Consider the following 27,902-nt stretch of genomic DNA (forward strand, 5'->3'; position numbering starts at 1 on the left):
GAGGTGGCAGTGAAAGAGACGTGTGGAAGTGCATTGTCTGGGGACGGGGGCAGGCACGTGTGACCCCCCCCAGCCTCGACTCCCATTGTCTGCAGTCTGACAAGGCCACAACCTGAGGGCCTCGGCTCGCGCTCCCTGCTTCGCTCTTTATTCAGATCACATAATAACAGTTCAGCCACACTTTAAAACACTGGTGCTCTGTTCAGACTGGTTCACACCCATGAAGTATTTTCAAGTTAATCACCGCACCAATGGGAGCAGGGGGTCGTGGACCGTGGGATGTGCTCCAAGCACCACACTGACACACATTACAATTCTTACTCTGGAGTGCCCTTTTTCATTTGAATCTGGCTCCCGGCTATAATTGACAAAACAAACTCAAGAACGACGAGGCAGGATCATTCCATTGCCAATGTCTTAAGTTAGCTTTTCTGTTGGCTCCTTAATCATTCCAAGAACCCCTTCGTGGCCTTCTCTGCCCTGTCGGGAAGGCTTAACTGACATAATGGTGGTATTTGGTTCGGTGCCTTTGTGCGGTTGGTGCCAATTGAGCACAAGAAGGCCAAACAATGCACAGATCATTAATGAGCTCCTCACAGGCTGGGTAACTTACTGAGATAATGCATTGGTAGCTACAACGCAGTGGGCAGAGACCTAGAGCCATGAAAGCAGCACCAAACGGTTAAAAAAAAAAGACACTCCCAAGACTGCTTTTTCATGGTGCCCATTTGAAGAGATTTGTTAGCAGATGTAGTTTTCCAAGATTTGGAAGGTATTTCAAGGTCTTGTTAGATAATATCATTTTAAAGGCTTCAAATATGTCTGAAGGTTCTTTTAGGGAATGTACTGGTCAGCCTTATTCTCTGATTTAAAACATCACGCTTGTAAACCTTCATGTTCTTCCCGACTGGGCACACAATGTTTCCACCGATGACTGTTTAAGAATCTGTTGGAGATCTAACATGCATGCAGTCCCGTAATGCCCCACAGCACTTGTTGTACTCTGAGGTTCTAATCGGCCCCGGCTACACTATATCCCGTGTGGTCAATCGGGCCGAGAGAGGGAGCCTCCATTTCCAAATTAGCCATGTCACTTCAAAGCTAATGCATGCACACAAAGAAATGTGAGTACACAATGGCATATGTATGAACCCTTTGAAGGATGCATTGTTGGTCATTGTGATCATTTTTCTGCGGCAACGGGGAGTTATTTTAAAGGTACTTATGCCCAACCAAGGCCATAATAGCTCATAAAAATGACTCAAGTATTATATTGGTTTTATGAGATCTTCAAATTGCTTTAGTCAGAGGACACTTGACAGAGGGGAGGGGAACATATAACTTCTAGATTTCTCGGGGAAGACTTTGGTGTCAATGGCGAAGAGTGTCCATTGCCACAAATTGTTTAAAAAAAAATGTTGATCCCATGGATGTTTTGATGTACCCTGACAACTGTGTGGAGCTAAGGCTCTCTCCTTGACCCCTCATTCGACATGAAAAACTAACTCAGTTAGCTTAAGAAACTTCTGCGGACTTTGCTGCTTGAACTCCAGGTGGTCTACTCTCTCTTCCACCCCGCTTTAGCTGTCACTCACTCAGGCTGTGGCGAGATGAGATGGGTAAATACTAAATCTTTAGGTGGACTAACTTTTTGGTGTGTGTTTGTGGACACCGGACTGCACACGTGTGTGTGTGTGTGTGTGTGTGTGTGTGTGTGTGTGTGTGTGTGTGTGTGTGTGTGTGTGTGTGTGTGTGTGTGTGTGTGTGTGTGTGTGTGTGTGTGTGTGTGTGTGTGTGTGTGTGTGTGTGTGTGTGTGTGTGTGTGTGTGTGTGTGTGCACATGCACCGTGAGTGGTAAAGCTCAGGCTCATTGGTGGATTTCGCCCTGGGGGCTTGTTTTGCAGAATATCTGAGTGGTTCCTTAATGTTTTATGTTGGCCGATGTGTTTAATATTACCCCACATCCTTTTCAAAAGGAAAGGCTAATGACTACACGGCTCGACTCTGCTTATTCATTTGTAATCAATACATGTTGTGTGCAAATGCGCTGTCGAGAGGGAGTATTAAGAGAATAACATTACTTTCAGATATAAAGGAAAATACAAAGGGTAGTTTTAATGTGTTTAAGCCCAGCATGTCATAATGGATAAATATGGGCACATTGTTTGAAGTAAGTCATGGTAAATAGCTGTCGTGTTTTTGGCTATGCCGGATTAAGTTATACGACATGCTATTCTATAAAATAATGTATCTGTAATTAATATTACCTGATTAAGCTAATCATGTAAATGTAATTAACATGAAAGTCGGGGCACCACGAAATAATGTTTATTGAGCTGTTATCTTCCGAATAAACTCTTAAAGACCTGGTAATATTTTACCACAATAGCAGTCAATATTTAATCGTCACCTTATTTTGTCTCATCTGAAAGTAGTACATTCTTGATTATCTTCACGAGCCCTGGCTAAGTTGAATTGAATACAAAATGCAATTATTTATTTACTAAATCTCTAAATTATCACACATAATTACATCTACACAGAATGGATCATACATTGATTACAAATTATGTCATAAAGGAAAACGTCCCTAGCGGACGGAACAGATATGACGGCTGGTTACACAAAGAAAGGGGGTTGGGTTTTGAATGAAAGAGCGGGAAGACTGAGGAACAAAGATATTATGTGTCTCTGTCGGGCCGTAGGCAGCTAATCTATTGTAAATACAGAATCTTATCCATTCTAAATAACCGGCCATTTGGAATAGGAAAATGTAATACATATTTACTCTGAGCTGCACTTCGATCGGTTGGTCATAGATGGAAGGCCGGGTTGTCCTTTGAAGAATGTCTGTGGTGGGACGCATACTTGGTAGACCGTTTTCCTGTGGTAGGGTCAGATACTCTGTATGTCCTCTCCTAGCCCACGTCTACAGTTGCTGCTCTAACGCAACAGCTAGGAGGTATCACTTATTCAGTGAATAAGAGTTCAAAGTTCATACCAAGTTGCCATACTTTAAGCTCATGCTATATTCTGGCTGGTATAGTTGAAATTCATCCCTTCGGCATGTGGATCGTCATCTTCACGTTGAAATTCGATGCTAATTTCGTTAGGTTCTTGTCGTTCAACCAGAGCTCACGCTGAGGTTGGCTTAGTTCTGTAGGTGACCTTGTCCTTTTTTACACAGGGACCACAAGTCCTTACGTCCTTGGAACAGGAGGTTGTGTAATTTTCGTCAACGGGTTTAATAAATTTTGAAAGAAAGGCGTGTTTCAAAGTTTACAACCCATGTCTGTTCACTTGGGAAGGGCCTCTGAGTGAGCCCCCCCAATTGAATATTTTCCCAAATAGTTTCATATTTAAACTTTTAAATTGTACAACAATTCCATGTGAATCTGATAACTAGAATGTGTAGATTTTCGAAGATACAGTTTATGTCATCCTATCATGTCTCAGACGCCAACTGATCTGACAACATATTCATTAAGTACCAATGCATATTTTCTGGTTGGATTATTGAAATATGGTTCCGTTTCCCACCTTTTGATGTTCCCAGAATCTCTCCTACTACAAGTACGTTAGAGTAGACTGATAAGACAGCTTTGATTCAGTTAGAATGGATCAATACAATGCAATGAACCCACCCCGTTCTTCATTCACAAATGGTAATTACAGAATTATGCATCGTTCCTTCCCCTCGCTCATCAACTCACCCATTATTCCCCTTTCTCTCCATCATACTTTACGTCATGTATTTAATCCGTTGTTTTATGTGTAATATCGTATGACTATCAGCTGGGTACATCACTTTCAACTTTTGGGAAATGGTGTGGAGCGTACAAACTGCATGGTGTGAATGTTTCTATGGTAATTAGAATAACATTTTTAAGTGAATGTCGCTCACAAGGCAAAAAGGCCCATGGCAACTATTAGTCACAATTTCAAAGTGTGAGCAGGTTTACTGCATGCCTTATTGCATGTTGCAGGAGAAACACTTTGTAGATCAAGTGTATTCATGTAAATTATGGCAAGATGTAGCAGTTGAAATCAAACCTTTTTGTTTTGAAATAATGGATGAGTAAAAAAGAACCCCATACCTACTGTTAAATATGGTGGTGGATATTTGATGTTATGGGGCTATTTTGCTTCCAATGGTCCTGGGGCCCTTGATAAGGTCAATGGCATCTTGAACTTAACACAGAACAAGGACATTTTAGCGCCAAACATGGTTTCCTCTGAGAGGATGCTGAACCCTGGCCGCAAGTGTATCTTGGATAATGCACATATGCACACATAGATGCACACAAACATTCAGGTGTACGCATGCACCTTCAGAAAGTATTCACACCACTTGACATTTTATACGCTGTAATGTGTTTCACACAATATACCATAATTACAAAGTGAAAGCATGTTAAAAAAAATATTTGCACATTTATTGAAAATTAAATACAAAAATATCATATTTACATACAGTTGAATTCGTAAGTTTAAATACACCGTAGCCAACTACATTTAAAATCAGTTTTTCACAATCCTGACATTAAGGATTAGGATCACCACTTTATTTTAATATTAAGAATGTGAAATGTGAGAATAATAGTGAACTAATGATTTAGTTAAACTTTTATTTATTTCATCACATTCTCAGTGGGTCAGAAGTTTACATACACTCAATTAGTATTTGGTAGCATTGCCTTTAAATTGTTTACTTGTGTCAAATGTTTCGGGTAGCCTTCCACAAGCTTTCCACAATAAGTTGGATGAATTTTGTCCCATTCCTCCTGACAGAGCTGGTGTAACTGAGTCAGGTTTGTAGTCCTCCTTGCTCGCACATGCTTTTTCAGTCCAGCCCACACATTTTCTATAGGATTGAGGTCACCCTTTTTCCTCAACATAACAATAGTCATTATGGCCAAACAGTTATATTTTTGTTTCATCAGACCAGAGGTCATTTCTCCAGAAAGTATGATATTTTCTATGGCGGTTTTGGAGCAGAGGCTTCTTCCTTGCTGAGCCGCCTTTCAGGTTATGTCGATATAGGACTTATTTTACTGTGGATATAGATATGTTTGTACCTGTTTCCTCCAGCATCTTCACATGGTCCTTTGCTGCTGTTCTGGGATTGATTTGCACTTTTCACACCAACGTACGTTCATCTCTAGGAGACAGAATGAGTCTCCTTCCTGAGCGATATGACAGCTGCGTGGTCCCATGGTGTTTATACTTGCGTATTATTGTTTGCACAGATGAACATGGTACCGTCAGGCGTTTGGAAATTGCTCCCAAGGATGAACCAGACTTGTGGAGTTCTACAATTATTTTACTGAGGTCTTAGCTGATTTCTTTTTATTTTCCCATAATTTCTAGCAAAGAGGCACTGAGTTTGAAGGTAGGCCTTGAAATACATCCACAGGTACACCTCCAATTAACTCAAATTATGTAAATTAGCCTATCATAATAATTTTCTGGAATGTTCCAAGCTGTTTAATTAAAGGCACAGTCAACTTCTGACCTGCTGGAATTATAAGTTAAATAATCTGTTTGTAAACAATTGTTTGAAAAATTACTTGCGTCATGCACAAAGTAGATGTCCTAACCGACTTGCCAAAACTATAGTTTGTTAACAAGACATTTGTGGAGTGGTTGAAAAACTAGTTTTAATGAATCAAACCTAAGTGTATGTAAACTTCTGACTTCAACTGTAAGTATTCACACACCTGAGTTACGACGTGTCAAGAATCACCATTGGTAGTGATTACAGCTATGAGTCTTTTTGGGGTATTTGTCTAAGAGCTTTGCAGACCTGGATTGTACAATAAGTGCAATTAAACAATTCTTCAAGGTCTGTCAAGTTGGTTGCTGTACATTGGTAAACAGGAATGTTCAAGTATTTGAAAGCCTTTTAAAGTAAAATGTTTAACTAGGCTGCTCAGGGACATTCAATATCATCTTGGTAAGCAACTCTAGTGTATATTTGGCCTTGTGTTTTAGGTAATTGTTCTGCTGAAAGGTGAATTTTCTGGTTTGGTTTCTCCTAGTGTCTGTTGGAAAGCAGACTGAACCAGGTTTTCCTTTATGATTTTGCCTGTGCTTAGCTCTATTTGGCATACCCATAACATGATGCAGCCACCACCGTGCTTAAACATCTGAAGAAGGGTAGTCAGTGACGCGTTGTGTTGGATTTGCTCCAAGCATAACACTTTGTATCCACATTTTTGGCAGTTTTACTTTAGTATTTTGGAATATTTTTTTATTCTGTACAGCTTTCTTCTTTTCAATCTGTCATTTAGCTTTTTATTGTGGAGTAACTACAATGTTGTTGATTCATCATCAGTTTTCTCCTATCACTGCCAATAAATTGTAACTGTTTTAATGTCCCCACTGGCCTCATGGGGAAATCCCTGAGCAGTTTCATTCCTCTCCAGCAACTGAGTTATGAAAAACGACTGCATCTCTGTGACTGGGTGTATTGATACACCATCCAACGTGTAATTAATAACATCACCATGCTCAAAGGGATATTCAGTGTATGTTTTTTTTATTTTTACCCATCTACCAATAGGTGTCCTTCTTTGCGAGGCATTGGTAAACCTCCCTGTTCTTTGTGGTTGAATCTCTTTTTGAAATGCACTGCTCACCCTTACAGACATGTGTGGTGTAAAGAGATGAGATAGTCATTCAAAAATGCAAACACCGAGTGAATCCATGCAACTTAATTATAAGCACATATTTACTCCCAAACCCATTTAGACTTGCCATAATAATACTTATTGACTCAAGACATTTCAGCTTTTCATTTGTAATTAATTTGTAAAATATCTTTGACATTATGGTGTGTTGTGTGTGTAGGCCAGTGACACAAAATCTCTATTTAATACATTTTAAATTCAGGCGCTCGCGCACGCACGCACGCACGCACGCACGCACGCACGCACACACACACACACACACACACACACACACACACACACACACACACACACACACACACACACACACACACACACACACACACACACACACACACACACACACACACACACACACACACACACACACACACAGTATCCTATAGAGTTGTATATCCACTTGTTCAGATGTCTATGAGATCCCTCCATTCCCATAATCCCTCTTTACATACTCCGTGGGAAATGGAACTGTTCAGGTGTGCACACATTTCAAAATGCTCCACATTTTTTTAAAATACACATTTAATGTCACACCAAGTCATTTCAGCTTTGCCAACTACATCCCTCAACGTCCCACAATATATCAATTTATTTAATAATTTTCTCATTTAATGTGATATTTAATGCGATTTTGGAATATGTCACCCTTGGTTTGTCAGTCTGTCGCTGTATAGCGACTCTCCGTGAGATTCTGAGGTGTTAGTTTGGTTTGGAGTAAATATCCTGTTTGGGTTATGTCTGAGTGATCTAGATTAGCCACATCCAAACAGTTTAGTCTACAAACTTGTCAAAATCTCTTCCTGTAAAGTAAGTAATAACACTTCAGAATTAAATAAATGTATGCCTTCTGTTGCTTTTTATGTAAACTTTGGATTGACAATTTGGCAGACTGATTGCTGAAATATATTTTTATCTGAATCCATGTCCCTGGACTTTCTGCCACCTGTTTCCACAAATTGTTGTACTTTATTAGTGTTGATTGAGGAGAAAGCGCACCCTGATTAATATTAAGTGTTTTATTATTTAGTCAGGAGACAGACCCGAAGAAGCGGAATGAGGACATATTTCTACACACTCAGTTAATTCCTCACTAAGGGGATAAAGAGTCTGCATAGATGCTGTCATTAAAATTGTTTATTGGGATTTGACATGAAAGGCATCTGAAGTTACTCTGTTTGAAACAGGCATACTAAATATGTCATGACGTGCCTCCTGGTTTAAAAATTTAAATATATTTATAAGTTATATACTTTTTTGGTGTTGTCAATTTCCTGTGTATTCAAGCATAGCAAGAAAAAAAGGTCTTAGTCATTGGTCTTAGTCATTCTTTACACGTTTTGGCATTCACTCATTTGCATACTGTGTAGATGCAGCACATGGGGATGTGTGAACCTTACTTCTCAGCATTAAGTTTCCCGCTTACGTCGCCTCATTAGCTAGCTTTTGAGGTGGCATGATCGTCTAAGACGCCTGAGGGAGGATGGTCACATGTGTTCATGAGGCAGAGGTCCCAAGTTTGCACCAGGTATGGTGGTACTCGCTAAGCAAGGAGCCTCATCTTCTTCCATTATCTGTTTTGAGAGTTACCTGCAATTCAATCCCCTGAAACTGCTTCAAACTATCACGTTTCCACCTTTCAAGAGTTGGAACTCAGAAACTCAGTTTGAAGAAATAAATATCCTTGTTGAAACTGTCATGATTGAAATGAAAATGGATGTGGAGACCTCTTTAGAAGGGCACTTGTTTGACTGCTCTTCGGTATCGAACTCAAACAGAGGCCTTTGGAGACCTGCTGCGGTACCACAGCGGGAATATGTCAGTCCGACGTTACACTTCATCACAGGGAAAAAAACACTATGCTCTGTCACAAATAAATTAAAACGATAAAATCGCATCTGTCAAACACATCGAAAACCGCAACTTGCTGTCTTTGAATGGGATGTGAAAAATCTCAAATGTTTCTGTGTCGGCTTCCCGCAAGGTGTTTAGAGAGGAAAACAAAGAGTTTCCCCCTGATTTGTCCTGTTGTTTGAGTCCTTTGACTTTAATAAATAGTTTAATGCTTGGATAACATTTTTGTTGATATTGCTGTGCCTGTGACTGTAATTTGAGATTTGTTGATCTTCCCTTCTCCCCGACTTCACTGTTGGGAATATTCCCTGCCTGAAGAGAGAATCACAGGAAAAGTAGATTTCTGCCATGGAAAGGAAACGGGAGAGAAATTGGTCCACGTAACCTGTGTGTGTACATACTCTTCCAATCAGAAAACAACCTGCTATTAGAATGAGCACTGTGTCAAAGTCCAACTGTACGCTTTATACAGTCTCGTGAAATACCTGATAGATGACTGAAACAAGACGTCATCATATTACAATTGTATTCCGCAATATCACTTATATATGTTCCTTAATTGGAGTATCAATGCAGGGAACCAGTTTCTTGATAGTTGGTCCTGTCTCATACAATATTGTATAGTATTCCTAATCAACAGAATGAACCATTAGTACAATTTCCCTGCACAATCAGTGGCCATTGGTCAATACAAATAGTTACACTATCTGTTGGTCTATCTGGACGTCCTTAGTCTCCAGGATCCCAAATGAACATGTGGTAACTGTAGCAGCCCTCCAATAATCTCCCCCAGATGCTGAATGTGTCTGTCTGGAGGTCTGACATGAGGAGTCTGGCCTAATCATATGGGGACTGCTGATAATTAACTAGATAACAGACAAATTCAATAATAATCACACTGAGAAATTCCATCTCCATCTCAAACTCTTTAGCAAACCGAGCAGCACAGACTGAAGTCTTGGAGACACCAGTGGAAGCGGCCGCAGACGAGGCCACAACACACTCTAATTGTCTCTTCTCAACTTGCTGCCGCAGACGAAAACAACCCCAATAATCGGATTCTGGGAGCATTAGTCATGATGATTGCCAAGGCTGAATGGGTTCGCTGTTGTGTAGCTGCATTTACTCCTGAATCAAATATATGTTGTTCAGGAGGTCTTTGTTGTTCAACACAACTGCCAGGGTCATATTCCTCACACTCGGAAGAGATATGAAGAGGACATAGAAAGAAACTTCCGCTGGCGTAATCCCTCATTAGAGATGGATCTGTGTTGCACAATTCAAATCAAACTTTATTTGTCACATGCGCCAAATACAACAAGTGTGGACATTACCGTGAAATGCTTACTGACAAGCCCTTAACCAACAGTGCAGTTCAAGAAGACTTAAGAAAATATTGACCAAATAAACAGTAATAAAAAAGTAACACAATAAAATGACAATAATGAGGCTATATACAAGGGGTACCGGTACCGAATCAGTGTGCGGGGGTACAATTTAGTTGAGGCAATTTGTACATGTAGGTAGGGTTGATGTAACTATGCATAGATAATAAACAGTGAGTAGCAGCAGTGTACAAACAATTGTGGGGGGGGGGTAATTAGTCCGGTGTCCATTTCATTAATTGTTCTGCAGTCTTATGGCTTGGGGGTAGAAGCTGTTCAGGAGCCTTTTGGCCATAGATTTGGTGCTCCGGTACTGCTTGCCGTGCGGTAGCATAGAAAACAGCCTATGACTAGGGTGACTGGAGTCTCTGGCTATTTTAAGGGCTTTCCTATGACCCCGCCTATTATATAGGTCCTGGATGTCAGGAAGTTTGTCCCCAGTTATGTACTGGGCCGTACACACTACCCTCTGTAGCGCCTTATGGTCAGATGCTGAGCAGTTAACATACCAGAAGGTGATCCAATCGGTAAGGATGCTCTCGATGGTGCAGCTGTATAACTTTTTGAGGATCTGGATACCCATGCCAGAGAGGGAAAAGGTTTTGTCGTGCCCTCTTCACAACTGCCTTGGTGTGTTTGGACCACAATAGGTTGTTGAGTGATGTGGACACCAAGGATCTTGAAACTCTCGACCCACTCCACTACAGCCCCATCGATGTTAATGGGGGCCTGTTCTGCCCGCCTTTTCATGTAGTTCACGGGGGATTGTGGACGTGTGCCCTCAAAACCGGCAAAGCGCTCCAAACCAGTTATTTAATTTGCCATGGGAAGACAATAGTCGAGTGGCAGTTTGAATCTACAAGAAAATGAATTATAATGTTTCTGCTTCAGAAGCCAAGAAAAGTTACAGTAATATTATTTTGAATTGGGTTGCAATATTTTTGGAGGTTCTTTCCTGGTTTGCACTTTCAAACTAACAAGGTTATTAATATTCAAATGTGTTTTGCACACAATAAGAAGTGTGTCATAAACTGTGACCGACTTTGAGCGTACATTTACTTAATTTTGCACTGCAAGGTGTTTATGTTTATATAAGGTATTTGTTTTTATAATGATTTTCTATCAAATATGTCATTTTTGTAAAAGACAATCATTTACTTCCATAATGGCTAATAAGCAATTATCAGCAGCTTCTCCATGGAGAACAGTAGAATTTAGTGGAGTGAGTAATCAATCAATCTGGGTTTCCTGCCTGAAAGGTCAAGAGTGAATAGCTGTCTCTTTTTGGGGTGGAAATTAAGGCTGAGTACCAAATGCCAACCTATTCCCTGTAGAGTGCACTACGTTTGGCCAGGGTCCATAGATCCATTTGGAAGCACCATCATTTGTACACCGTAGCCGTTAGTACACTGTACTCAGATATTATGGAACGTCATCTCCCACATCCCATTCTATGCGATGGTTCTTAATTGGTGTTCACTATGATTAATAGCGTTCATTATTGAAATATAATGAGGCTACATAACTGGCACACACTTGTTAGCTCTAATTGGGAAAACATTCCGTGGCTAATATAGAAGGAACACACGTTTCATAGAACTGTTGCAGCCCACACTGGAACTGACAATCCCCACAGTATTTCTTTCCAACTTGTTGGTTTCTCAACTGGTGACTCCCCAGGGGAAGGGGAGAGCTGTCATCATTAGTGGACAGTAGACTCTGGCCCATGTACTGTGTGATGGCTCATGGCTGCTCCAGTCCAGGACAGTGGTCAATGCGTGTCTGTGTGTGGGTGGGTGTGCCTATGTGTCTGTGTGTGCGTCTTTGTATGTGTGTGTGTGTGTGCACCTATGTGAGTGCCCACCTATGTGCGCGTGCATGTCTCTGTCTGTCCTGGTCTAGCCTGATCATGTGACCAAGGTCCAGCCTGCTCCTGCTTTCTAAATTAGGGGAACTAATGAGGGAGGAAGACACCAGACGATCAGGGAAAGGGCAACTCTCCTCCTCCTCTTTCTCCTCCTCCTTTTTCCGAGAATAATAACGCTTTTTTCCCCCGCTGTGCTTCATTTCATTTACTGAACTGACCTTTTCATGCACAATTAACATTTAAGGAAAATTAAGGTTTTCTCCCTCCTCCTCCTACTCATCTTCCTCACTTTTTGGACCTGTATGATAATTGTAAAGTTCGACTTTGGCTTTCTGAAAGTCAAATTCAATTTCAAAACTACCGATACCAGGTTATTCTTATTTAATCGTATTTATGAATGGTAAATAGGAATGAATTCCAAGTAAACACTTAAGTGTTTGAACTGTGTTTCACCGGAGCTCTTACTTAAGTCCTTCTCACGGAGGTAGATGCATCCAGCAGTGAGAGCACCAGATAACCTGACCTTTTCCTATCCATCCTTCTACCTCTCCACTAGGAATGGGCATTTGAAATTATTTCACTGTTCAAATAATATCTTAATGTTTCTTCTTCTGGATATTTGGATAGTCAAAATACATGTTTTAAAGAATGAAAAAAGGGTTTTCAACTTAAATGGGGACTCGCTTGCGAGACTCACAATAGGCAGTGTGCTGCTTGTTGCTTCAGTACAGACATGTGGGGGAGGGGTGTTAGAGGAGCAGGGTCTGTTGTGACTGACAGGAGGGAGAGAGACCCTTACAAAAATATACCATGTTAGTACAATGAAAGAAATGCCGTGGTACAGTCATGTTTTTTTGGTCACTACCATGGCAGAAAATATCATGGTACTTTTGCAATACCATGCTATTTTCCTGCCATAGTAATGACCAAAAAACATGATAGTATTATTTAATTGTACTACCATGGCAGGAAAATACCATGGTATTTTCCTGCCATGGTATTGACAAAAAATGCATTATATTTTTAGAGTTTTTAATATATATCGTTACCATTTTACAAAAATTAGCCATGGTTGTACAATGAAAAAATAGTTTTGTACGAGCAGCATGTAGTGAATCATGAAAACATGGTAGTTGTTTACAATGTATTATGAAGGTGTACCACCGTTTTTCGTTTGAAGTGACAAAAAAACGTAGTAATTTATGGTACTCAAATAATAGATAATTGACTCCTCGCTCTGCAATGGCAAAGTGTTTGCCTAGTAGCCTCTTACACCCCTTTAGCTCGCAGTGAAAACCACAACACACGTGGTCTAGTAGTGTAGTGTACCCTCTTAAACCTAGGGTAAGTTGAGAAGAGTGAAGGGAGTCAAAAAGCTTATAGATTTAAACTAGGATATCTGGTGATTCTCTCTTCAATATAGTTTTCAGTTGACTCAGTCTAATTCAACTGACTTGGCTACTATTATACAATTATAAATAGCCGACATACTAAAAATATGTGTAAAAATGCTGGAGGGTCATGTCAGGACGAGCCTGCAGGAAGGGTACCACATGAGGGAGGATGACATATTCCCTTTAACGCACAGCGAGATTGCCTGCAATGACAACAAGCTCAGTCCGATGATGCTGTTACACACCGCCCCAGACCATGACGGACCCTCCACCTCCAAATCAATCCCTCTCCAGAGTACAGGCCTCGGTGTAACGCTCATTCCTTTGACGATAAACGTGAATCCGACCATCACCCCTGGTGACACAAAACCGTGACTCGTCAGTGAACAGTACTTTTAGCCAGTCCTGTCACTTCCAGCAACGGTGGGTTAGTGCCCATAGGCGATGCTGTTGCCGGTGATGTCTGGTGAGGATTTACAAGCCCTCGGTCCAGCCTCTCCCAACTTATTGCGGACAATCAGCACTGATGGAGGGATTGTGCGTTCCTGTTGTAACTCGGGCTGTTGTTGTTGCCATCCTGTACCTGTCCCGCAGGTGTGAATTCCAGATTTACCGATCATGTGCAAGTGCTGTTACACATGGTCTGCCACTGTGAGGACGATCAGCTGTCCGTCCTGTCTCCCTGTAGCGTTGTCTTAGGCATCTCCCAGTATGGACATTGCAATTTATTGCCCTGGCCACATCTGCAGTCCTCATGCCTCCTTGCAGCATGTCTAAGGCACGTTCACCGGGACCCTAGGCATCTTTCTTTTGGTGTTTTTTGGTGACTACAGTGTCACCAGCAAAGCACCCACACACCGCAACACCTCCTCCGAAATGCTTTACGGTGGGAACCACACATGTGGAGACCATCCATTCACCTACTCTGCATCTCACAAAGACACGGTGGTTGGAACCTAAAATCTCAAATTTGGACTCCAGACCAAAGGACATTTTTCCACTGGTCTAATGTACATTTCCCGTGTTTCTTGGCCCAATCAAGTCTCTTCTTCTTATTGGTGTCTTTTAGTAGTGGTTTCTTTGCAGCAATTTGACCATGAAGGCCTGATTCACACAGTCTTCTCTGAACAGTTGATGTTGAGATGTGTCTGTCACTTGAACTCTGTGAATAATTCATTTGGGATTCAATTTCTGAGGCTGGTAAATTTAATGAACTTATCCTTTGCAGCAGAGGTAACTTTGGTTCTTCCTTTCCTGTGGCGGTCCTCGTGAGAGCCAGTTTCATCATAGTGCTTGGTGGATTTTCCAACTGCACTTGTAGAAACTTTCAAAGTTTTAGAAATTTTCCGGATTGACTGACCTTCATGTCTTAAAGTAATGATGGATTGTAATTTATCTTTGCTTATTTGAGCTTTTCTTGACATAATATGGACTTGCCATAGTATTTCACCAAATAGGGCTATGTTCTCTATACCATCCCTACCTTGTCATAACACAACTGATTGGCTCAAAGTAGGACATACATTTCACAAATTACGTTTTAAGAAGGGAAACCTGTTAATTGAAATGCATTCCAGGTGACTACCTCATGAAGCTGGTTGAGATAATGCCAAGAGTGTGCAAAGCTGTCATCAAGGCAAAGGGTGTCTACTTTGAAGAATCTTAAATATAAAGTATTATGATTTGTTTCAAACTTTTTTGGTTACTACATGATTATGTACATGATGTGTTATTTCATAGTTTAATGTCTTCACTGTTATTCTACAGTGTAGAAAATAGTAAAACATAAAGAAAAACCCTTGAATGAGTAGGTGTGTCTAAACTTTTGACTGGTACTGTATACAAATCAAGTGTTATTTGTCACATGCACCGAATACAGTGAAATGCTTACTTACAAGCCCTAACCAACAATACAGTTTAAAAAATTGGTCGGAGGCAGAGCATTTGCAACTCGATGGTGCAGCTGTAGAACCTTTTGAGGATCTGAGGACCCATGCCAAATATGTTCAGTCTCCTGAGGGGGAATAGGTTTTGTCGTGGCCTCTTCACGACTGTCTTGGTGTGCTTGGACCATGTTGAACACTGAGCTGTAGTCATTGAGTTGCATTCTAAAATTGGTGTTCCTTTTGTCCAGGTGGGACAAACACATCCCCAATTGGCATTCCTAACTCTTCTGTATATGTTGTAAGCATGTATTGCTACCACTGCATCATCAAATGAATTATCTAAGAGAGTTTCAGATATAGCCAGTATATACATGTGTGTGTATCTGTGTGTGTTTGCAGAACCTGATAAAGAACCTACCGGAGCAGAAGGAGCTGAGCGCATTGGCAGAACTTAAGGGCGAGTATGAGGAACTGTGCGAGCCAGAGCAGTTTGGCATTGTGGTGAGTAGGCTTACGTATTACACCATAGCACCTAGCTAAAGCCGCTCAGAGAGAAGATGCAGATTCACACACACCGACACTGACATGTACACACACACACACACAAACACACACACCCCTTTTTGAGAAAAACATTTGGGGATATAAAAAAATACAGCCATACAGCCTTGAGGCTTTTTTCAGGCTCAGACCTATTCAATATTTAAAGAGACACTGTAATGTAAAATTAAAAGAGTGGAAATATAAAGATATTTTTTTATGACAGGTCAAATATGGCAGTCTGCTCTTTGACTGAGAGAAGCTGTGATTTTGATCAATAATAAAGTGTGAAATATAGTAGCTGTTAAAATTACACTGTCATTCCAGGTGTCAACAAATTCCATAATATGTCTGAAACTTTCAATATTTCCCAGTGATATAATCATAGCCTCAGGCTTTGGGTTCTCTTTAATAAAGTTAGTGCACTCTACTTCGTTGTAAAGTCAGGACATCTCAATGATGCATTCCAAGCCACTATAGTTCATTAAGTATAGTTGCCTCAAGTGCTAGGTGGAGCTGATTTTGAGGTTATACTTTAGCGTAATGTTTTTTTTTACACTTTATACAGTCATATGTCTATAAAGTTAACATTGACATTTTTATACCACATTGATTTATCCATAGCTCAGTATCAAAGTAGGTTACAGAGGACTTTGTATGTTTAGCTATATCTTTATATAGGTAACTGCCAACATAGTGGAAACACTTGAGTAAATGAGGGATACAAATTATGATAGTCGTTGCTTCCACACAGGTGTGGTTCCTGAGTTAATTAAGCAATCAACAATCCATCATGCTTAGGGTCATGAATAAAAATTCTGGGCATGCCATTATTTTGTCCATTATTTTAAGACACTTTATCTTGGTGTTTCCTTTATTTTAGCAGTTACCTGTATCTGCAGGTCCTTTATACTATTTGAGGTCGTTGATGTGAAAGATAGTGTTCTCAGTCAACCTGATGTGCTAAGAATAACATGATAACGTTGCATTGTGGTAAACGTAGCCATGCAACTCAATTTGCAATTTGCACTCATTCAGTACAATTGACTTTTTGGGGTGGTGTGTCTGTACCTGTGACTCTTTGAGGATGTTATGACACAAGGTGTGACAATTCCCCTGTGTGATCTAGCATAGAGATGCCGTGGTAATATATCGCTCCCGCTGGTGAAGCTACCTCATCAACACCGCCACGACACACAGGAGCTCATGAGGGAAATAAGTCACTTTCAGCCTCCACTCCTGCAAAAGCTGTCACCCATCTTTTATTGTGATTTCCCTCTTATACCGAGAAATCAAATCAAGGGTGGGGGAAGTGGATAGGGGGGGGGGGGGGGTGGCTGATTATTTATATTTTTTCCGAGTGCAGCTATCTGGTCTTGCTTGGGCCTAGATATTGTTCAGTGGCCCATCACTACTTATTAATGTTATCAGGTGTGATTCATGCCATAGTTGATGAAGGGACTTCTGTCTAGTCTAGAAAGCCAGACAAGATACATTTCAATTAGTGAATCTTGACAAAAAGCTGAACGCAGTGTACTTACCCGGAGACAATGTAATATTTCACAGTAATTATATTTTCCATACATTTGCTGTAGAGCTCTACATGGTCACGTTGGCCACACTTTAAACAGCATATAACTTATAGAGACTTAATCAAGACAGTGTAGAGCTTTTATAAACCATACGGAGGCTTCCTAAACTGTTCCTAACAAAATATTGTTATGTTTTCCTCTAGATGAGCTCTGTGAAGCTGCTGCGTTCGCGCCTCAACGGCATCCTCTTCAAGCTGACCTTCGAGGAGCAGGTGAACAACATCCGACCGGACATCATGAACGTGACGTTCGCCTGTGAGGAGCTGAAGAAGAGTGACAGCTTCAGCAATCTGCTGGAGATGGTGCTGCTGGTGGGCAACTACATGAACGCCGGCTCCCGGAACGCCCAGACCTTCGGCTTCAACATCAGCTTCCTCTGCAAGGTTGGTACTGCAAGGACTGCATGATTTAGACCTCTCCCCTTTCAGGCTTACTTTTGCCTCTCTCTCTCTCACTCTTGCTCAAAATGTCCCAAGTTTAATTATATAGTAGAGATCATACCAGCATCTTTCTTGTCAGTGGATTTGGTGCCATAGCAGGGGTTTGTTTTGTTTTGTTTTATTTGAGTGGAGTAATGGGAGAAACTATTTACAGAAAGCATTTGGTTGCACCCTGAGATCCATTGACTCTTGGCAACTGTCTTGGAGTTGATGTGCAATCAGTGTCCTGTCCCCAGACCCCACTCCAGTGTCCGAGGCATCGGCCTCCACCACAAACTGCCGGGACCAGATGAATTAGGATGGGGGCTGTATCCCCAGATGAACCAGTGATAGAAATTGGTGAACCCAATGAAGCATTGCAGCTGCACTCTGAATGTGGGTTACTCCAAATCCACCACCGCTCTCACCTTTCCAGGATCCATCTGTATGTTGCCTCCATCTATGATGTATCCAAGTAAGGAGATGGTGGAGTGATGGAATTCATCCCCCGATGCGGTGTAGCCTGGGAAAAGGTCGATGGCGCAGTCATATGGCCAATGTGGAGGTAGCGAGGAGGCACGGGCTTGCTGAAAACCTCCCGGAGGTACTGGTACACAGTGGGAACGGTGGAGATGTCTGGGGCTTTTTCTCAAGCCTGCAGGAAGATGTCCCGTGGCAGGCTCCAATCCCTTGATCGAACCCACAGTCCAGTCAACAAGGGGATTGTGTCTCTGGAGCCCCAACGCAATGGGTATCTGAGGGGATTTGATAAGTAGAAACTGGATCGATTCGCTGTGGTTGCATGACACTCGCAGGTTGATAGGAACCATGTTGTTGTTTACTCTGCCAATTGAACGCCAATCCAACGCTCTGACATCCATGGGAATGGAGAGGGGTCGAGTGGGGATTCCCAGCTCAGACACCAGGGTAGCATCCATAAAATGATTGTCGGCCTGAGAGTCAATGAGTACCCGTAGACATTTGGACATGACACCTCACAGCAGGATGGCATGGAGAGGAGTACGAGTAAGGGGAGACTCAACATTCTCCGTAATGCCCACCTGCATACTCATACCTCCTCATGAGCCGGATATTTTTACAGGACAGGTAGAAATGTAATGACCTGTAGTCCCACAATTACAGACAGATCTTGGTTTTCAGTCTATGTTACCATTCGGCAGGAGACAATCTAGCTTTGCCAAGTTGCATTGGGGGGGGGGGGGCAGACCTCTCCCTCCTACGTTCGCGTAGACGCCCATTAATCCGGATGGTCACGGCAATGAGAAAGTAGAGATTGATGGGCAACTCCCGGCTGCAATTTCATCTTTCACCTTCTCCGATCACCTATGAAGGAATGTGTCGAACAGGGCTTCCGGGTTCCAGGCACTCTCGGCGGATATGTGCGGAAATCGACTCCATAGTCTGCCACACTACGGGAGTCTTGGCGTAGCCGGACTAGGTTCCCGAGCAGCCTCTCTCTTGGACAACAGAGAATCAAACACTTTCTTCACCTCCACCATGAACTCCTCTAGACTGAAACACACGGTGGCTTGTTGCTCCCACAATGCTGTACTCCATGTGAGAGCCCTCCCGGACATCAGTGTTATAAGGTACACTACCTTCAGAGGGAAAAACAGAGGGCTGTAGCTCAATGATGAGGGAGCACTGGGAGAGAATCACCCGACAGGTCCCTGAATCTCTAGCGAAGCGTTCCAGTGGAGGTAAGCAGGAGGGTTCTCGGGAAGCCGGCATAGGCTGGAGGGACGCGCTGCTGACAGTGGGGTTAATTAGGGGCTGGAAGTTTCAGTAGTGGCTGCCTGTCTATAAGATAATCCACAGACTTGCTCCAGCAAAGTATGGAAAGCATGTTTGTGCTGTGTCAGTAAGGTACAGAACAGCAGACAGCCTCAGGGTCGGGGCAGGCAGAATGGTCAAAACCGGGAGGACTAGAAAACAGCAACTATAGAAAACTCGAAATTGAGAAAAAACGCATGGTAAGACTTGACGGGACAAGACGAACTGACAACAGACAAACAGAAAATGTGGGTATAACCTGTTGCGACAAGCAATCCCATATCCGGGATCCTATTTATAGCCTCAAGCTCATTACCATTAGCTCTCAAGCTTAGCCTTTTGTTAACAACACTGTCATCTCAGATTTTCAAAATATGCTTTTACACCATAGCTAAACAAGCATTTGTGTAGGAGTATTGATAGCCTAGCATAGCATTAAGCCTGGCATTCAGCATGCAACATTTTCACAAAAACAAGAAAAGCATTCAAATAAAATTATTTACCTTTGAAGAACTTCAGATGTTTTCAATGAGGAGACTCTCAGTTAGATAGCAAATGTTCAGTTTTTCAAAAAATATTATTTGTGTAGACAAATTGCTCCGTTTTGTTCATCGCATTTGGGTAAGAAAAAAAACGAAAATTAAGTCATTACAACGCAAACTTCTTTCCAAATTAACTCCATAATATTGACAGAAACATGGCAAACATTGTTTAGAATCAATCCTCAAGGTGTTTTTCAGCGCCTTCAGAATCTGGGGCATTTCCTGTATAAAATTTCATCTTGGTTTCGCCTGTAGCATTAGTTCTGGGGCACTCACAGATAATATCTTTGCAGTTTTGGAAACGTCTGAGTATGCTGTCAATTACTGTCAATTACATGCATAGTCGAGCATCTTTTCGTGACAAAATATCTTGTTTAAAACGGGAACGTTTTTTATCCAAAAATTAACAGAGCGCCCCCTATCTCAAAGAAGTTAAGTACACAGGAGATAATGGGGACAAATGGGAGACACCTGGTGGTGGTGCTGGAGAAAAGCACTAGACAAGTGAAATAGATCAGGGTGTGACACTTACTCCGATTAAGATAAGCAGAGTAAGGTGATTAAATGAATAAAACCATACTCTGCCTTTTGCCATAATCAGTTTAATATCTAATTATTACTGTGCTTGTAAACATGCTAATTCACGGGGCAATTCAAGCGTAGCCAATATGCATTGATCATGTATTGGGCCACTAGCCTACTGCACAAACCTCATTGCTACAGAACTGTTTTTAATTGGTCAATGTTGCCTAAGCTTACATTTTACATTTTACATTTTATATCTCAACGGACGATCTCTGCTTGCATTTTGACTCAGAAGTCAAACCACTGGTCTAGGGTATAGACAGAATGTCGCGACAAACAAAAAACATCCAATCAGTGGCAATCCTTTGGATAAAAACAGCTCATTGTTGAGAGGTCAAATGAGAATTGTGAAAGCAAATAGGCGGGTCACAAACAGGCAAATAACGGCGCAGTACAACAGTGGCATGCAGAATGTCATCTCGGGAATGCACAACTACTAGGTCATTGCCACAGATGAGCTATTGCAGTAGACGACCACACCAGGTTCCACTCCTATCAGCTAAAAATACTAAGAGGCGACTCCAGTGGACAATTGTGGAGTGAAAAAGCATTGACTGGTCCAACGAATCCAGGTTCCTGTTGCTTCATGCTGGTTGCAAAGGCAGGATTTGGTGTAAGCAGCATGAGTCCTTGGCCCCATCATGCCTGATGTCAACGATACAGGCTGGTGGCAGTAGTGTAATAGTATGGGGAATGTTTTCCTGGTGCTCGTTAGGTCGATTGATACCCATTGAGCACCGAATCATTCAGTCTGTTATGGAAGCAAAGGGGATACGACCCGCTACTAGATATGTGTTTGTAATAAAGTGGCCACTGAGTGTATATGTGTGTGTGTAATCTACCCCGCCCCCCAAAAAATGTCAAATTAAAGAAGTCCAGGATTTATATATATATATATATATATATATATACAGTGCCTTGCGAAAGTATTCGGCCCCCTTGAACTTTGCGACCTTTTGCCACATTTCAGGCTTCAAACATAAAGATATAAAACTGTATGTTTTTGTGAAGAATCAACAGATTTGGATACAAAAGGTCGCAAAGTTCAAGGGGACCGGACATTTACATACATTTAAACTCAGTTTTTCACAATTCCTGTAATGTAATACTAGTAAAAGATATGACAAAATAAAGCGGTGATCCTAACTGACCTAAAACAGGGAATATTTAAAGAATGTGAAATGTCAGAATTATAGTAGAGAGAATGATTTAGTTCAACTTTTATTTATTTCATCACATTTCCAGTGGGTCAGAAGTTTATATACAGTCAATTCATATTTGGTAGCATTGTCTTTAAATGGTTTAACTTGTGTCAAATGTTTCGGGTAGCCTTCCACAAGCTTCCCACAATAAGTTGGGTGAATTTTGGCCCATTCCTCCTGACAGAGCTGGTGTAACTGAGTCAGGCTTGTAGGCCGGATTCTTTTCAGTTCTGCCCACACATTTTCTATGGGTTTGAGGCTAAGTCTTTGTGATGGCCACTCCACTACCTTGACTTTTTGTCCTTAAGCCATTTTGCCACAGCTTTGGAAGTATGCTTGGGGTCATTGTCCATTTGGAAGAACCATTTGCGCCCATGCTTTAACTTCCTGACTGATGTCTTGAGATTTTGCTTGAATATATCCACATAATTGTCACTCTTCATGATGCTATCTATTTTGTGAAGTGCAGCAGTCCCTCTTGCAGCAAAGCACCCTCACAACATGATGCTGCCACTCCCGTTCTTCACAGTTGGGATGGTGTTCTTCAGCTTGCAAGCGGCACCCTTTTTCCTCCAAACATAACAATGGTCATTATGGCCAAACAGTTATATTTTTGTTTCATCAGACCAGATGACATTTATCCAAAAAGTACAATCTTTGTCTCCATGTGCAGTTTCAAACTGTATGTAGTCTGGATTTTTTTATGTCGGTTTTGGAGCAGTGGCTTCTTCCTTGCTGAGGAGGCCTTTCAGGCTATGTCGATATAGGACTCGTTTTACTGTGGATATTGATACTTTTGTACCAATTTCCTCCAGCATCTTCACAAGGTAGCCGTATTCATTGACCCGGCCAAAGCTTTCGACTCAATCACCACATCCTCATTGGCAGACTCGACAGGATTGGTTTCTCAAATTATTGTGTGTCAAATCGGAGGGTCTGTTTTCCGGGCCTCTGGCAGTCTCTATGGGGGTGCCACAGGGTTCAATTATTGGACCGACTCTCTTCTCTGTATACATCAATGATGTCGCTCTTGCTGCTGGTGAGTCTCTGATCCACCTCTACGCAGACGACACCATTCTGTATACTTCTTGCCCTTCTTTGGACACTGTGTTAACAACCCTCCAGGCGAGCTTCAATGCCATACAACTCTCCTTCCGTGGTCTCCAATTGCTCTTAAGTACAAGTAAAACTAAATGCATGCTCTTCAACCGATCGCTGCCTGCACCTGCCCACCTGTCCAACATCACTACTCTGGACTGCTCTGACTTAGAATATCTGGACAACTACAAATACCTAGGTGTCTGGTTAGACTGTAAACTCTCCTTCCAGACTCACATCAAACATGTCCAATCCAAAGTTAAATCTAGAATTGGCTTCCTATTTTGCAACAAAGGATCCTTCACTCATGCTGCCAAACATACCCTTGTAAAACGGACCATCCTACCGATCCTTGACTCTACGTAATTTTTAAAAATAGGCTCCAATACCCTACTCAATAAATTGGATGCAGTCTATCACAGTGCCATCCGTTTTGTCACCAAAGCCCCATATACTACCCACCACTGCGACCTGTATGCTCTCGTTGGCTGGCACTCGCTTCATACTCGTCGCCAAACCCACTGGCTCCAGGTCATCTACAAGACCCTGCTAGGTAAAGTCCCCCCTTAGCTCAGCTCACTGGTCACCATAGCAACACCCACCTGTAGCACGTGCTCCAGCAGGTATATCTCTCTGGTTACCCCCAAAACCAATTATTCCTTTGGCTGCCTCTCCTTCCAGTTCTCTGCTGCCAATGACTGGAACGAACTACAAAAATCTCTGGAACTGGAAACACTTATCTCCCTCACTAGCTTTAAGCACCAGCTGTCAGAGCAGCTCACATATTACTGCACCTGTACATAGCCCATCTATAATTTAGCCCAAACAACTACCTTTTTCCCTACTGCATTTTTTATTTATTTTTGCTCCTTTGCACCCCATTATTTATTTCTCTACTTTACACATTCTTCCACTGCAAATCTACCATTCCAGTGTTTTACTTGCTATATTGTATTTACTTTGCCACCATGGCCTTTTTTGCCTTTACCTCCCTTCTCACCTCACTTGCTCACATTGTATATATACTTATTTTCCTACTGTATTATTGACTGTATGTTTGTTTTGCTCCATGTGTAACTCTGTGTTGTTGTATGTGTCCAACTGCTTTTGCTTTATCTTTATCTTTATCACGTCGCAATTGTAAGCGAGAACATGTTCTCAACTTGCCTACCTGGTTAAATAAAGGTTAAATAAAAATGCTCCTTCGCTGTTGTTCTGGGATTGATTTTCACTTTTCCCACCGAAGTGCGTTCCTCTCTCGGAGACAGAACACGACTCCTTCCTGAGCGGTATGACGGCTGTGTTCGTACTTACATACTATTGCTTCTTAATTTGTTTTTTGTTACCTTTATTTAAGAACCAATTCTTATTTACAATGACTACCTAGGAACAGTGGTTTAACTGCCTTGTTCAGGGGCAGAACAACATATTTTTTTACCTTGTCAGCTCAGGGATTTGATCTAGCAACCTTTCTGTTACTGGCTCAACGCTCTCACCACTAGGCTACCGGCTTATTTAAAAACTTTTATGGGGGGGATTATGTGCCTGTTGTTGTGTATTGCTAGTTAATACTAATGCACTGTTGGAGCTTGAAACTCAAGCATTTTACTGCACCAGCGATAACATCTGCAAATATTTGTACGCAACCAATACACTTTGATTTGATTTAATTTGTCTAGGGACAACTTCACCCTCCACCAGTTGATGTGTTTCATCAAGACAGAAGTTACCCAAATTGCCCCTAAGTAGAGAAACACAATTTGACACACTATGAAGTGATCCCCTCTATATATTATCAGATGTGATATTTAATCAAAGTTTGTTTTAATTAATGACATCCAGTATAGACGAGCATCATAATCATAGACCCAAGTTAAATGTAATGTATTATAAACTCTTCGTTTCTGAAATAAATTGTATATAACATTAATTCCATTTTAAATGGTCCATATCCATAATGACAAAACAAGTTTCATAACAATTTTTATTCAGTCACATTCTTCTGACAAAACGTAATACTTCTTTAAATGTATTTATTTTTGGAGGACAGTAAGATGCTTCTGAATCACCCCCAAAATAAAATGTAATATAAATTATAGCATGTACTAATAATACAACTAGCGGAGTCATTAACTCATAAAGAGTGGCATGATTCAATGCATATGACTGTTAGTGTTGAAAACCCATTTTGCGTCTCAAATGAAATACTAGTTCCTACATAGTGCACTACTTTTGATCAAAGCCTTATGGGCCCTGGTCAAACATAGTGCACTAAATAGGTAATATGATCCAAATTGGTACCCAGTTCCAACCTCACTTTGGTCTCCCTGCAGCCCGGGGCTGAATCAGAGTGAAGTGTCTGGTGTGTAGAGATCGGACTAACCCCAGGAGGCTGACTGGCATATTATTGATGGCCAGGGAAGAAAATGTCCACATTCTCAACTAGGGTCAATCAACTAAATGGCCTCCCAGCTATCTAATGGGCTCATCAGGGAGGTTGTTCAGGTGAAGTGCAAGAGCTGACCCCCCCCCCCAGACCATCCCTTCTGTCCCTGCCAAGGCCGGAGGAACACAGACACTGCGTCCCCCAGGGGCCTATGCTGGAGCCAATGCCTCGATATTGGCTTCAGTCTTTACAAGGGGCAGTGATGAAAGTTGGTTATATGAGTCAGCTGAGTATAGGGTGAGGAGAAGGTTAATGCAAGGCATTATTGTGCCCTCATTGCACTTTACTAGGCACTTTTTTCTTCCTCACAACATTCATTATTTGCTTGATGAATGGAGGGATTGTGTGCATTCCTCTCATTTTTCAGACAGCAGGGAATCAGTTACACGCAACAGGGATTTCATCATCAGAAGATGGAGAATCCACCTAGTCTGCAAAAGGAAGTCGTGAGACAATGGACACACTCATTTTGTTTTGTTATTGAAACAAGTTAACGGTGAAGTTAGGAACAGCTGGCGTAATTACTCATAATCATTGAACAGTGTTTCTGTTTTATCACCGACTTACTGAGGTTAAAGACAATTATCCAGGCATATCATTACTTTAAATGTTTGACCACAGCTTAAGTTAAACAGAACAGGCTATCGCTTTGAGAAGTCATTTGAATGTTTGATTTTAAACTGAAAGGTCGCGTCCCCAGTCCTACATCTTACATGTGCACTTGAAAAAAAGGAACATCTAAAATTACATCTTGTAAAACATCTGGAAGCTTCCTAAGGTAATACCATGAGTAACATTAATGGCCACGGCTATTATCATAACCTGCCGTTCACAACGAAATGATCACCCAGTTCTTTGTGTTTTCATAGAAGTCATATCAATGGAGAGGACCTTTCTTCATGTGTGTTTGATCGGTGGAGGAATGTAAGCAGAGTTCTATCTTCAGTCCTTGAAGTGAAGGGTTGGCATTTTTATCTATTGAAGTTATGTTGCCTCCCGACCCTGGTCATCTTCTTGCTTGGGACACTAAAGGCATCCAGGCTGTTTAAAGCTTCAGTTAACTTTAATCTTATTGAGATAAAGAATAAGTAGAATAAAATAGAGGAGAAAAAAAGCATAAAACTTTAGCCTGAACTGCTTTGGATTCTTGGCTCCTTGGCTTCTTGTCATCGACTTCTCACAAAAGAATAAGTTCTGTGGAAGAGATTTGACATCTCTCAGGAAAGGTAGACTCAGAGGAATGCACACACAGATTACAGCAACTTCAAATAAAGTGAAACCGCGCGGGGAGAAGCCTTACCGCTCGGTCGGAGCAGCTTTCAAAGCCATACGCAAGAAAAGGGCTTTAAATTAGACATTAAGTTCATTAAGGCTGGGTTGTTCTCTCACCCTTTGGGGACCCAGCATATACATCATTCATCTTAATATATGGGCTGCAGACTCTGTGTGGAGAGGAGTTAGTGGGAGGCTGCTCTCTGAACAACCACGGCTGTTGTATCACTATGGTTTGATTATGAGGAGAGTCCTCTGTATTTTATCATCAAGGGTTTATTAAGGGCACTGAATGGAAATAAAAATGCTGACTTTGTTTTCATTGTCGAAAAGAAACTCATATTTTGCCTTCTGTTGCTTACCAGTACAATGACAACAATAATGTGTTGAGATCCAACTAGTGCTTCCTCCTGTGATGTTTTATACATTCTCATCTCAGAATTGTTAAGGATTGAAGAATGATATGCATTCATTACAATCTGCCCTCTCTCTTTATACCAGATTATGTTATTTTTGAATAACAAAAGTAATTCCTCTTATTTTACCTATCATTGTGTTCCTTTTACAATTCACATACTTTGACAGAGCACTGACAGAAGATGTCCCTATAATTTATAACAATAGTGTTGACGGACAGATGTTTCTCACAGCAAAAGCTGTTTTAAACATCTTTCCAATTTAGTTTTTGGAGAAAATATATTGTTAATTTAAAAATATATTGTTATTGGACAACATCCACTGATCCCATCTTCCCCTCTAATAACATGGCCATAGCCAGGGGTGTAGCCTGGGGGCTCAGTGATTATCTCTTGTCACTCTCCCCCCAAAAACCTGGCATAGGCAGTGTGTTGATGTCTGAGATTACTACCACCGTCTGTAGCTGGAGTCCACACTCCAACAATTACCAAAGGCCACTCAGCCCCACTGCCATGATTCCCCGAGCCTTCACCCAATCGCCGCCACTGACACACACACACACACACACACACACACACACACACACACACACACACACACACACACACACACACACACACACACACACACACACACACACACACACACACACACATACACACACACACACACACACACACACACTTGCATACATGAGAACATATGCGCACTTACACACTTACCTTAGCTGCTCAAACTGAAATTCACAGATTACATGTGAGCAAAGATCTTTACAATAATAATTTATTGAAGAGAGCCAGGTTGTAGGACTCCTTTGGTGAAAGTTAAATTGAGTAATCAGGGTTTGACAATCCTTCTGTTGGCGTGAGGGATCTATATTCCCATTGCCACGTTTTGTATTGTATTACCTAATTGTTCCT

General features: G+C 41.5%; 1 protein-coding gene across 1 annotated transcript in view; it reads left to right on the forward strand.

The window, feature by feature from the left end:
- Positions 1-27,902, forward strand: part of LOC124011136 (protein diaphanous homolog 2-like) — a 610,415-nt gene that overhangs the window by 341,396 nt on the left and 241,117 nt on the right. The window contains 2 exon segments of the mRNA XM_046324198.1: positions 15,475-15,576; positions 17,351-17,590. Coding sequence (XP_046180154.1) covers positions 15,475-15,576; positions 17,351-17,590 — 342 coding nt within the window.

This window comes from Oncorhynchus gorbuscha, linkage group LG23 (assembly GCF_021184085.1).
Source record: "Oncorhynchus gorbuscha isolate QuinsamMale2020 ecotype Even-year linkage group LG23, OgorEven_v1.0, whole genome shotgun sequence".
In the NCBI taxonomy this organism is placed as follows: domain Eukaryota; kingdom Metazoa; phylum Chordata; class Actinopteri; order Salmoniformes; family Salmonidae; genus Oncorhynchus; species Oncorhynchus gorbuscha.